At 46.1% G+C, this 14,095-nt stretch overlaps 1 protein-coding gene across 1 annotated transcript in view; it reads right to left on the bottom strand.

Moving 5' to 3' along the window:
- The window catches only part of LOC115121449 (sodium-dependent neutral amino acid transporter B(0)AT1-like), a 41,383-nt gene that overhangs the window by 1,941 nt on the left and 25,347 nt on the right, over positions 1–14,095 (bottom strand). Inside the window, exons 10-12 of the mRNA XM_065020133.1 lie at positions 4,440–4,575; positions 4,125–4,284; positions 1,315–1,477 (exon numbers count right to left, since the gene is read on the bottom strand). Of these exons, the coding sequence (XP_064876205.1) occupies positions 1,315–1,477; positions 4,125–4,284; positions 4,440–4,575 (459 nt within the window). The remainder of the gene's footprint in view (positions 1–1,314; positions 1,478–4,124; positions 4,285–4,439; positions 4,576–14,095) is intronic.

Here is a 14,095-nt window from a genome sequence, read left to right as displayed (position 1 = left end):
GCCAACCCCTCTTTTTACGCTTCTGCTACTCTCTGTTCATCACATATGCACAGTCACTTTAACTATACCTACATGTACATACTACCTCAATAAGCCTGACTAACAGGTGTCTGTATATCTTTTTTTCAAATGTCTTCTTACTGTTGTTTTTATTTCTTTACTTACATACACACACACATATCTTTTTTTTGGCACCATTGGTTAGAGCCTGTCAGTCAGCATTTCACTGTAAAGTTCACACCTGTTGTTTTCGGCGCACCCGACAAATACACTTTGATTTGATCTACCGTGGCTTTTTAAATGTTTTATTCCAAACCTCCCCTCGAGGACTGCATTTCATCAGATCTGCTTCAACTTGTCAACCGTAGGCGGCGCGCTTCCAATAGACTAAGCTTTCCCTAAAGTGAATTTCAATTCAACTTGTCCAAATTATATAATTACTCCCGTCTATATAAATATAATACTTTAAAACCATTACAGCAGAGATTTAAGCCACAGAGGGTCATTATTTTACAATGTAGAAAATATATATTTTTTAAACGTAGTGTTTTGTGAAGTTTGGATGTGTTTTGTCACCTTTCCAGGAGTTTTCTTTTATTTATTTTACGTTGTAGAAAATGCCAAGAGTGTCCAAAGCGATCATCAAGGCAAAGGGTGGAAGAATCTCCATATATATTTTTTTACACTTTTTTTTGGTTACTACATGATTCCATATGTGTTATTTCATAATTTTGATGTCTTCAGTATTATTCTACAATGTAGAAAATAGTACAAATAAAGATAAATACCAATAAAAACCATTGAATGAGTAGGTGTGTCCAAACTTTTGACTGGTACTGTGTATGTGTGTGTCAGAATTACTTTCCCAGTGTTCCTCAAATGTAGTGTATGAAATAACATTTTGTAGCTACAAGTCTCTACTTTTATCTAATGTAAAAAAATAGAATAAAAAACACAATTTCAAATGTTTCTACATCAAACTGAATCTAAGGGGGAGAGTTATGTATGTCTGTATAAGGGGTTATGTATGTCTGTATAAGGGGTTATGTATGTCTGTATAAGGGGTTATGTATGTCTGTATAAGGGGTTATGTATGTCTGTATAAGGGGTTATGTATGTCTGTATAAGGGGTTATGTATGTCTGTATAAGGGGATTGGAAATGATGCAGCAAATTACATTGATTGTTGCTTCAATCTAGAATGTGAAAGCTGATCCGAATTTAGGCTGTTCTGAGGGCAAAATGGGAGATGCAACTCTGTGGGGGTCTCCGAGGAGAGGTTTGAAAAGGCTGCGTTAGCAGTGGTGGCTCTTACGTAGTCAGGATTCCATGCTGGGTAGGTGGGATGTGTCTGGGCCTGGACGGCAACGTATGCCACCAACACCACGATCAGCATCAGAGGGCTGATGACCAACCAGCAAACCTTCCAGAAGATGTTGGGTCTATGTCCTGTCATGAACTCCAAGTCATCACTGAACCTACGGAGACAGGAACAGGCTTTAAATCAAATCCAATTATAATTGTCACATGCACCCAATACAACGGGTGTAGACCTTAGAGTGAAATGCTTACTTACAAGCCCATTAACTAACAATATTAAGAAAAATAAGTGTTAAGTAAAAAATATAAATAAAGAACAGCAGGAAAATAACAAGGAAGGTGGAGAACCGGTACAGAGTCAATGTGCTGGGGGCACCAGTTAGTTGAGGTAATATGTAAATGTAGTTTGACTATGCATAGATAATAAACAGAGTAGCAGCAGTGTAAAAGAGGGGGTGGGGGGGTGTAACGATGTAAATACTCTGGGTAGCCATTTGATTAGCTGTTCAGGAGTCTTATGGCTTGGTGGTAGAAGCTGTTAAGCCTTTTGGACCTAGACATGGGGATTCGGTACCGTGCGGTAGCAGAGAGATCAGTCTATGATTAGGTTGGTTGGAGTCTTTGACCATTTTTATGGCCTTCCTCTGACACCGCCTGGTATAGAGGTCCTGGATGGCAGGAAGCTTGACCCCAGTGATGTACTGGGCCGTTTGCACTACCCACTGTAGTGCCTGGCGGTCAGGGGTCGAGCTGTTGCCATACCATGCAGTGATGCAACCAGTCAGGATGCTCTCGATGGTGCAGCTGTAGTACAGCTGTTTTTGTACTTTTTGAGGACCCATGCCACATCTTTTCAGTCTCCTGAGGGGGAATAGGCTTTCTTGCCCTCTTCACAACTGTCTTGGTGTGTTTGGACCATGAAAGTCTGTTGGTGATGTGGACACCGAGGAACTTGAAGCTCTCAACCTGCTCCACTACAGCCCCTTCTCAGACCCCCCCCCCCCCAAGCCACTACAGCCCCGTCTGAGCCACCCACCCCCAAGCCACTACAACCCCGTCTGAGCCACCCCCAAGCCACTACAACCCCGACTGAGCCCCCCTTCAAGCCACCAGAACCCCGACTGAGCCCCCTTCAAGCCACCAGAACCCCGTCTGAGCCTGGGCTCAGACAGAAGAAAGGAGAAAGAGATGGAAGAGGAACAGATGAAAGCAGAACTGCAGATGATTCAGGTTTAGGGTTGCAAAATTCCAGTAACTTTCCCCAAAATCCCAGGGTGTCCTTAAACCTCGTTTGTAAGATTCCCTGATTCAGTAACCAAGAAATCCAGAATCCTCCAGAATCTTCCAAACAGGATTTTTATTTTTAAAAATCTTGGAATTTGGGTAAAGTTACTGGAATTGTGCAACCCTGCGCAGGTTCTATAACATGTAGACGTGTATTGTGTTCGGGAATCATACATTTGCACGAGTTGTGGAAAATGCTAAACCCAAAGATTAGTCTGGCAGACATATCAGTGTGGATGACGGATCACCACCTCAAGCTGAACCTCGGCAAGACGGAGCTGCTCTTCCTCCCGGGGAAGGACTGCCCGTTCCATGATCTCGCCATCACGGTTGACAACTCCATTGTGTCCTCCTCCCAGAGCGCTAAGAACCTTGGCGTGATCCTGGACAACACCCTGTCGTTCTCAACTAACATCAAGGCGGTGGCCCGTTCCTGTAGGTTCATGCTCTACAACATCCGCAGAGTACGACCCTGCCTCACACAGGAAGCGGCGCAGGTCCTAATCCAGGCACTTGTCATCTCCCGTCTGGATTACTGCAACTCGCTGTTGGCTGGGCTCCCTGCCTGTGCCATTAAACCCCTACAACTCATCCAGAACGCCGCAGCCCGTCTGGTGTTCAACCTTCCCAAGTTCTCTCACGTCACCCCGCTCCTCCGCTCCCTCCACTGGCTTCCAGTTGAAGCTCGCATCCGCTACAAGACCATGGTGCTTGCCTACGGAGCTGTGAGGGGAACGGCACCTCAGTACCTCCAGGCTCTGATCAGGCCCTACACCCAAACAAGGGCACTGCGTTCATCCACCTCTGGCCTGCTCGCCTCCCTACCACTGAGGAAGTACAGTTCCCGCTCAGCCCAGTCAAAACTGTTCGCTGCTCTGGCCCCCCAATGGTGGAACAAACTCCCTCACGACGCCAGGACAGCGGAGTCAATCACCACCTTCCGGAGACACCTGAAACCCCACCTCTTTAAGGAATACCTAGGATAGGATAAAGTAATCCTTCTCACCCCCTTAAAAGATTTAGATGCACTATTGTAAAGTGGCTGTTCCACTGGATGTCATAAGGTGAACGCACCAATTTGTAAGTCGCTCTGGATAAGAGCGTCTGCTAAATGACTTAAATGTAAAAATTAGGTGAACAAGGGTTGCAACAGACCAACAACAGACATATGGGGTGACAAGACATGTTCCTCTGAGAGGTTCCTAGCAATCTGCCCCATTCTAAAAGACAAGACATGTTCCTCTGAGAGGATTCTAGCAATCTGCCCCATTCTAAAAGACAAGACATGTTCCTCTGAGAGGTTCCTAGCAATCTGCCCCATTCTAAAAGACAAGACATGTTCCTCTGAGAGGTTCCTAGCAATCTGCCCCATTCTAAAAGACAAGACACTGAGGCACAGACGTCAATTCAACATCTATACCACGTTGGTTCAAAGTCATTCAACCAGTGTGTGTGCCCAGTGGGAAGACGCTCATTACAGTTCACACCAGGACAACTATAGTATTATGAGGCTCTTTTTACCGTCCTATTCCATAGATGTATGCCACAGCGATGATCTCAAAGAAGGCGATGATGAGAAAAGGAACGGAGCCCACGTAACTGTTAAAGATCTCCAACCAGTAGTTCCCTGAACCCAGACAGAATATCAGAGCCATCAGGAACAATAGCAGGCAGATTATTGCTGGAGGGAAAGAAAGTGGGGAGTGATGGAGGGAGAGCGAGACAGAGAAAACAAGAAGACGTTGTTACGATCGTTCCCAAATAGAACAGTTTTTCATCACACATTGGCAATGTTGAAAGATTCTAAAATCTGATCATTTCCTTTTTGGCTTTTACCTGTGAAGAGCTCATTGGGCATCCACTTGGGCACCAGTTTGAGGTCATGAAGGGGCGTGAGGACGCCCTCCAGATTACCAAACATGGAGGACAGACCCAGGCTGAACAGCATGATGAAGAAGAGCACAGCCCACACCTGGTCAAACAAACAGGAATCACATCAACAACAGCCCACACCCCTGGTCAATCAGACAGGAATCACATCAACAACAGCCCACACCCCTGGTCAATCAGACAGGAATCACATCAACAACAGCCCACACCCCTGGTCAATCAGACAGGATTCACATCAACAACAACAGCCCACACCCCTGGTCAATCAGACAGGAATCACATCAACAACAGCCCACACCCCTGGTCAATCAGACAGGAATCACATCAACAACAGCCCACACCCCTGGTCAATCAGACAGGAATCACATCAACAACAACAGCCCACACCCCTGGTCAATCAGACAGGAATCACATCAACAACAGCCCACACCCCTGGTCAATCAGACAGGAATCACATCAACAACAACAGCCCACACCCCTGGTCAATCAGACAGGAATCACATCAACAACAGCCCACACCCCTGGTCAATCAGACAGGAATCACATCAACAACAGCCCACACCCCTGGTCAATCAGACAGGAATCACATCAACAACAGCCCACACCCCTGGTCAATCAGACAGGAATCACATCAACAACACAGCACACACCCCTGGTCAATCAGACAGGATTCACAACAACAACAGCCCACACCCCTGGTCAATCAGACAGGAATCACATCAACAACAGCCCACACCCCTGGTCAATCACACCAGAAGGATATCCTACAAGGCAGGTTTGACGATTTTGCGAGTTAACTTTGGTCAACTCTGAGGTCAACTCAGAATAACCGATCATACGAAAGTGGCTCACCTTTAAGCCAGGTAAATGTCTATGGCAATGAATACTCTGGGTCAGGCTAAGTCACGGCTAACTCTACTGACCCTGAATGAAACGACTGAGCCGTGAGTTGAGGACCAATGAAATCAGATTCTCTCCCTCTTGCAAGTATTGTGTCATCCCCTTCATTTGAGGATAACAACTGAATTAAATATTTTATTAATCAAATGTTTTTTATGTTAAATGTTTAAAAAATGTATCACATTAAACATTTAGTAATGACAATGTATTTTAAACTTCATGCAATGTAACCCTTTTGTATGACTTAATAAATAAACAAAGAATGGCCATGCCTTCCTCCTGGCTACTCCAACCTCGGCCAACAGCTACTCGCCCAAGCCTCCCCAGCTTCTCCTTTACCCAAATCCAGATAGCAGATGTTCTGAAAGAGCTGCAAAACCTGATCCCGTACAAATTGGCTGGGCTTGACAATCTGGACCCTCTATTTCTGAAACTATCCGCCGCCATTGTCGCAACCCCTATTACCAGCCTGTTCAACCTCTCTTTCGTATCGTCTGAGATCACCAAGGATTGGAAAGCTGCCGCAGTCATCCCCCTCTTCAAAGGGGGAGACACCCTGGACCCCAGCTGTTACAGACCTATATCCATCCTGCCCTGCCTATCTAAGGTCTTCGAAAGCCAAGTCAACAAACAGATCACTGACTATCTCGAATCCCACCGTACCTTCTCCGCTGTGCAATCTGGTTTCCGAGCCGGTCACGGGTGCACCTCAGCCACGCTCAAGGTACTAAACGATATCATAACCGCCATCGATAAAAGACAGTACTGTGCAGCCGTCTTCATCGACCTGGCCAAGGCTTTCGATTCTGTCAATCACCATATTCTTATCTGCAAACTCAGTAGCCTCGGTTTTTCTAATTACTGCCTTGCCTGGTTCACCAACTACTTTGCAGACAGAGTTCAGTGTGTCAAATCGGAGGGCATGTTGTCCGGTCCTCTGGCAGTCTCTATGGGGGTGCCACAGGGTTCAATTCTCGGGCCGACTCTTTTCTCTGTATATATCAATGATGTTGCTCTTGCTGCGGGCGATTCCCTGATCGACCTCCACGCAGACGACACCATTCTGTATACTTCTGGCCCTTCCTTGGACACTGTGCTATCTAACCTCCAAACGAGCTTCAATGCCGTACAACACTCCTTCCGTGGCCTCCAACTGCTCTTAAACGCTAGTAAAACCAAATGCATGCTTTTCAACCGTTCGCTGCCTGCACCCGCACGCCTGACTAGCATCACCACCCTGTATTGTTCCGACCTAGAATATGTGGGTATCTATAAGTACCTAGGTGTCTGGCTAGACTGTAAACCCTCCTTCCAGACTCATATCAAACATCTCCAATCTAAAATCAAATCTAGAGTTGGCTTTCTATTTCGCAAGAAAGCCTCCTTTACTCTCGTCGCCAAACTTACCCTAGTAAAACTGACTATCCTACCGATCCTCGACTTCAGCGATGTCATCTACAAAATAGCTTCCAATACTCTACTCAGCAAACTGAATGCAGTTTATCACTGTGCCATCCGTTTTGTTACTAAAGCACCTTGTACCACCCACCACTGCGACCTGTATGCTCTAGTCAGCTAGCCCTCGCTACATATTCGTCGCCAGACCCACTGGCTCCAGGTCATCTACAAGTCCATGCTAGGTAAAGCTCAGCCTTATCTCAGTTCACTGGTCACGATGGCAACACCCACCCGTAGCACGCGCTCCAGCAGGTGTATGTCACTGATCATCCCTAAAGCCAACACCTCATTTGGCCGCCTTTCCTTCCAGTTCTCTGCTGCCTGTGACTGGAACGAATGGCAAAAATTGCTGAAGTTGGAGACTTTTATCTCCCTCACCAACTTTAAACATCTGCTATCTGAGCAGCTAACCGATCGCTGCAGCTGTACATAGTCCATCGGTAAATAGCCCACCCATTTTTACCTACCTCATCCCCATACTGTTTTTATTTATGTACTTTTCTGCTCTTTTGCACACCAGTATCTCTACCTGCACATAACCATCTGATCATTTATCACTCCAGTGTTAATCTGCTAAATTGTAATTATTCGCCTACCTCCTCATGCCTTTTGCACACAATACAGACTCTTTTTTTTCTACTGTGTTATTGACTTGTTAATTGTTTTCTCCATGTGTAACTCTGTGTTGTTGTCTGTTCACACTGCTATGCTTTATCTTGGCCAGGTCACAGTTGTAAATGAGAATTTGTTCTCAACTAGCCTACCTGGTTAAATAAAGGTTAAACATTTTATAAAAAAAAAAGAAAAGCCTATTTCACTCCACAGCCTGCTCAATTTGCAAGATAACTTTTCTTTCATTTTGATTTCAGCACAAATTAAAATGTAGCACTGACACACCCATGGATCGATGGTTCAGCATTGTCTCAATAAAGAGTTTGACATTCGACTAGCCATGTGCACGAGCAGTCGCAAGCCCAGAGTTAGCGGCTGGCGGACGAGCCATATCCACCGTCGTAGTACGGATGAAGCCTGAGCTGCAATGTAAAGTTAACTGAAGCTGACCAACTGACGTGTGTCTTCACTGACATGTTTCAATCTCACCCTGACCCAGTCTGTAATACCTACATGTCTCAACCTCTCCCTGACCCAGTCTGTAATAGCTACATGTCTCAACCTCTCCTTGACCCAGTCTTAAATACCTACATGTCTCAACCTCTCCCTGACCCAGTCTGTAATACCTACATGTCTCAACCTCTCCCTGACCCAGTCTGTAATACCTACATGTCTCAACCTCTCCTTGACCCAGTCTGTAATACCTACATGTCTCAACCTCTCCCTGACCCAGTCTGTAATACCTACATGTCTCAACCTCTCCTTGACCCAGTCTGTAATACCTACATGTCTCAACCTCTCCCTGACCCAGTCTGTAATAGCTACATGTTTCAATCTCTCCCTGACCCAGTCTGTAATACCTACATGTCTCAACCTGACCCAGTCTGTAATACCTACATGTCTCAACATCTCCCTGACCCAGTCTGTAATACCTACATGTCTCAACCTGACCCAGTCTGTAATACCTACATGTCTCAACCTGACCCAGTCTGTAATACCTACATGTCTCAACCTGACCCAGTCTGTAAAACCTACATGTCTCAACCTCTCCCTGACCCAGTCTGTAATACCTACATGTCTCAACCTCTCCCTGACCCAGTCTGTAATACCTACATGTCTCAACCTGACCCAGTCTGTAATACCTACATGTCTCAACCTCTCCCTGACCCAGTCTGTAATACCTACATGTCTCAACCTGACCTTGACCCAGTCTGTAATACCTACATGTCTCAACCTCTCCCTGACCCAGTCTGTAATACCTACATGTCTCAACCTGACCCAGTCTGTAATACCTACATGTCTCAACCTCTCCCTGACCCAGTCTGTAATAGCTACATGTCTCAACCTCTCCCTGACCCAGTCTGTAATACCTACATGTCTCAACCTGACCCAGTCTGTAATACCTACATGTCTCAACCTCTCCCAGACCCAGTCTGTAATACCTACATGTCTCAACCTCTCCCTGACCCAGTCTGTAATACCTACATGTCTCAACCTCTCCCTGACCCAGTCTGTAATACCTACATGTCTCAACCTGACCCAGTCTGTAATACCTACATGTCTCAACCTCTCCCTGACCCAGTCTGTAATACCTACATGTCTCTCCCTGACCCAGTCTGTAATACCTACATGTCTCAACCTGACCCAGTCTGTAATACCTACATGTCTCAACCTCTCCCTGACCCAGTCTGTAATAGCTACATGTCTCAACCTGACCCAGTCTGTAATACAAACATGTCTCAACCTGACCCAGTCTTTAATACCTACATGTCTCAACCTGACCCAGTCTGTAATACCTACATGTCTCAACCTGACCCAGTCTGTAATACCTACATGTCTCTCCCTGACCCATTCTGTAATACCTACATGTCTCAACCTGTCCCAGTCTCTAATACCTACATGTCTCAATCTCTCCCTGACCCAGTCTGTAATACCTACATGTCTCAACCTGTCCCAGTCTATAATACCTACATGTCTCAATCTCTCCCTGACCCAGTCTGTAATACCTACATGTCTCAACCTGTCCCAGTCTGTAATACCTACATGTCTCAATCTCTCCCTGACCCAGTCTGTAATACCTACATGTCTCAACCTCTCCCTGACCCAGTCTGTAATAGCTACATGTCTCAACCTGACCCAGTCTGTAATACCTACATGTCTCAACCTGACCCAGTCTGTAATACCTACATGTCTCAACCTGACCCAGTCTGTAATACCTACATGTCTCAACCTGACCCAGTCTGTAAAACCTACATGTCTCAACCTCTCCCTGACCCAGTCTGTAATACCTACATGTCTCAACCTCTCCCTGACCCAGTCTGTAATACCTACATGTCTCAACCTGACCCAGTCTGTAATACCTACATGTCTCAACCTCTCCCTGACCCAGTCTGTAATACCTACATGTCTCAACCTGACCTTGACCCAGTCTGTAATACCTACATGTCTCAACCTCTCCCTGACCCAGTCTGTAATACCTACATGTCTCAACCTGACCCAGTCTGTAATACCTACATGTCTCAACCTCTCCCTGACCCAGTCTGTAATAGCTACATGTCTCAACCTGACCCAGTCTGTAATACAAACATGTCTCAACCTGACCCAGTCTGTAATACCTACATGTCTCAACCTGACCCAGTCTGTAATACCTACATGTCTCTCCCTGACGCAGTCTGTAATACCTACATGTCTCAACCTGTCCCAATCTGTAATACCTACATGTCTCAATCTCTCCCTGACCCAGTCTGTAATACCTACATGTCTCAACCTGACCCAGTCTGTAATACCTACATGTCTCAACCTGACCCAGTCTGTAATACCTACATGTCTCCCCCTGACCCAGTCTGTAATACCTACATGTCTCAACCTCTCCCTGACCCAGTCTGTAATACCTACATGTCTCAACCTGACCCAGTCTGTAATACCTACATGTCTCCCCCTGACCCAGTCTGTAATACCTACATGTCTCAACCTCTCCCTGACCCAGTCTGTAATACCTACATGTCTCAACCTGACCCAGTCTGTAATACCTACATGTCTCAACCTGACCCAGTCTGTAATACCTACATGTCTCTCCCTGACCCAGTCTGTAATACCTACATGTCTCAACCTCTCCTTGACCCAGTCTGTAATACCTACATGTCTCAACCTGACCCAGTCTGTAATACCTACATGTCTCAACCTCTCCTTGACCCAGTCTGTAATACCTACATGTCTCAACCTGACCCAGTCTGTAATACCTACATGTCTCCCCCTGACCCAGTCTGTAATACCTACATGTCTCAACCTCTCCTTGACCCAGTCTGTAATACCTACATGTCTCAACCTCTCCCTGACCCAGTCTGTAATAGCTACATGTCTCAACCTGACCCAGTCTGTAATACCTACATGTCTCAACCTGACCCAGTCTGTAATACCTACATGTCTCAACCTGACCCAGTCTGTAATACCTACATGTCTCAACCTGACCCAGTCTGTAATACCTACATGTCTCAATCTCTCCCTGACCCAGTCTGTAATACCTACATGTCTCAACCTCTCCCTGACCCAGTCTGTAATAGCTACATGTCTCAACCTGACCCAGTCTGTAATACCTACATGTCTCAACCTGACCCAGTCTGTAATACCTACATGTCTCAACCTGACCCAGTCTGTAATACCTACATGTCTCAACCTGACCCAGTCTGTAAAACCTACATGTCTCAACCTCTCCCTGACCCAGTCTGTAATACCTACATGTCTCAACCTCTCCCTGACCCAGTCTGTAATACCTACATGTCTCAACCTGACCCAGTCTGTAATACCTACATGTCTCAACCTCTCCCTGACCCAGTCTGTAATACCTACATGTCTCAACCTGACCTTGACCCAGTCTGTAATACCTACATGTCTCAACCTCTCCCTGACCCAGTCTGTAATACCTACATGTCTCAACCTGACCCAGTCTGTAATACCTACATGTCTCAACCTCTCCCTGACCCAGTCTGTAATAGCTACATGTCTCAACCTGACCCAGTCTGTAATACAAACATGTCTCAACCTGACCCAGTCTGTAATACCTACATGTCTCAACCTGACCCAGTCTGTAATACCTACATGTCTCAACCTCTCCCTGACCCAGTCTGTAATATCTACATGTCTCAACCTGACCCAGTCTGTAATACAAACATGTCTCAACCTGACCCAGACTTTAATACCTACATGTCTCAACCTGACCCAGTCTGTAATACCTACATGTCTCTCCCTGACCCAGTCTGTAATACCTACATGTCTCTCCCTGACCCAGTCTGTAATACCTACATGTCTCAACCTCTCCCTGACCCAGTCTGTAATAGCTACATGTCTCAACCTGACCCAGTCTGTAATACCTACATGTCTCAACCTGACCCAGTCTGTAATACCTACATGTCTCAACCTGACCCAGTCTGTAATACCTACATGTATCAACCTGACCCAGTCTGTAAAACCTACATGTCTCAACCTCTCCCTGACCCAGTCTGTAATACCTACATGTCTCAACCTCTCCCTGACCCAGTCTGTAATACCTACATGTCTCAACCTGACCCAGTCTGTAATACCTACATGTCTCAACCTCTCCCAGACCCAGTCTGTAATACCTACATGTCTCAACCTCTCCCTGACCCAGTCTGTAATAGCTACATGTCTCAACCTGACCCAGTCTGTAATACCTACATGTCTCAACCTCTCCCTGACCCAGTCTGTAATACCTACATGTCTCTCCCTGACCCAGTCTGTAATACCTACATGTCTCAACCTGACCCAGTCTGTAATACCTACATGTCTCAACCTCTCCCTGACCCAGTCTGTAATAGCTACATGTCTCAACCTGACCCAGTCTGTAATACAAACATGTCTCAACCTGACCCAGTCTTTAATACCTACATGTCTCAACCTGACCCAGTCTGTAATACCTACATGTCTCAACCTGACCCAGTCTGTAATACCTACATGTCTCTCCCTGACCCAGTCTGTAATACCTACATGTCTCAACCTGTCCCAGTCTCTAATACCTACATGTCTCAATCTCTCCCTGACCCAGTCTGTAATACCTACATGTCTCAACCTGTCCCAGTCTGTAATACCTACATGTCTCAATCTCTCCCTGACCCAGTCTGTAATACCTACATGTCTCAACCTGACCCAGTCTGTAATACCTACATGTCTCAACCTGACCCAGTCTGTAATACCTACATGTCTCCCCCTGACCCAGTCTGTAATACCTACATGTCTCAATCTCTCCCTGACCCAGTCTGTAATACCTACATGTCTCAACCTGTCCCAGTCTGTAATACCTACATGTCTCAATCTCTCCCTGACCCAGTCTGTAATACCTACATGTCTCAACCTCTCCCTGACCCAGTCTGTAATAGCTACATGTCTCAACCTGACCCAGTCTGTAATACCTACATGTCTCAACCTGACCCAGTCTGTAATACCTACATGTCTCAACCTGACCCAGTCTGTAATACCTACATGTCTCAACCTGACCCAGTCTGTAAAACCTACATGTCTCAACCTCTCCCTGACCCAGTCTGTAATACCTACATGTCTCAACCTCTCCCTGACCCAGTCTGTAATACCTACATGTCTCAACCTGACCTTGACCCAGTCTGTAATACCTACATGTCTCAACCTCTCCCTGACCCAGTCTGTAATACCTACATGTCTCAACCTGACCCAGTCTGTAATACCTACATGTCTCAACCTCTCCCTGACCCAGTCTGTAATAGCTACATGTCTCAACCTGACCCAGTCTGTAATACAAACATGTCTCAACCTGACCCAGTCTGTAATACCTACATGTCTCAACCTGACCCAGTCTGTAATACCTATATGTCTCTCCCTGACCCAGTCTGTAATACCTACATGTCTCAACCTCTCCCTGACCCAGTCTGTAATACCTACATGTCTCAACCTGTCCCAGTCTCTAATACCTACATGTCTCAATCTCTCCCTGACCCAGTCTGTAATACCTACATGTCTCAACCTGTCCCAATCTGTAATACCTACATGTCTCAATCTCTCCCTGACCCAGTCTGTAATACCTACATGTCTCAACCTGACCCAGTCTGTAATACCTACATGTCTCAACCTGACCCAGTCTGTAATACCTACATGTCTCCCCCTGACCCAGTCTGTAATACCTACATGTCTCAACCTCTCCCTGACCCAGTCTGTAATACCTACATGTCTCAACCTGACCCAGTCTGTAATACCTACATGTCTCCCCCTGACCCAGTCTGTAATACCTACATGTCTCAACCTGACCCAGTCTGTAATACCTACATGTCTCAACCTGACCCAGTCTGTAATACCTACATGTCTCTCCCTGACCCAGTCTGTAATACCTACATGTCTCAACCTCTCCTTGACCCAGTCTGTAATACCTACATGTCTCAACCTGACCCAGTCTGTAATACCTACATGTCTCAACCTCTCCTTGACCCAGTCTGTAATACCTACATGTCTCAACCTGACCCAGTCTGTAATACCTACATGTCTCAACCTCTCCCTGACCCAGTCTGTAATACCTACATGTCTCAACCTGACCCAGTCTGGAATACCTACATGTCTCCCCCTGACCCAGTCTGTAATACCTACATGTCTCAACC

The sequence above is a fragment of the Oncorhynchus nerka genome, linkage group LG7, assembly GCF_034236695.1.
Source record: "Oncorhynchus nerka isolate Pitt River linkage group LG7, Oner_Uvic_2.0, whole genome shotgun sequence".
Classification (NCBI taxonomy): Eukaryota; Metazoa; Chordata; class Actinopteri; order Salmoniformes; family Salmonidae; genus Oncorhynchus; species Oncorhynchus nerka.
The sequence above is the reverse complement of the archived record's forward strand: the minus strand, read 5'-3'. Positions and strand labels throughout refer to the sequence as shown.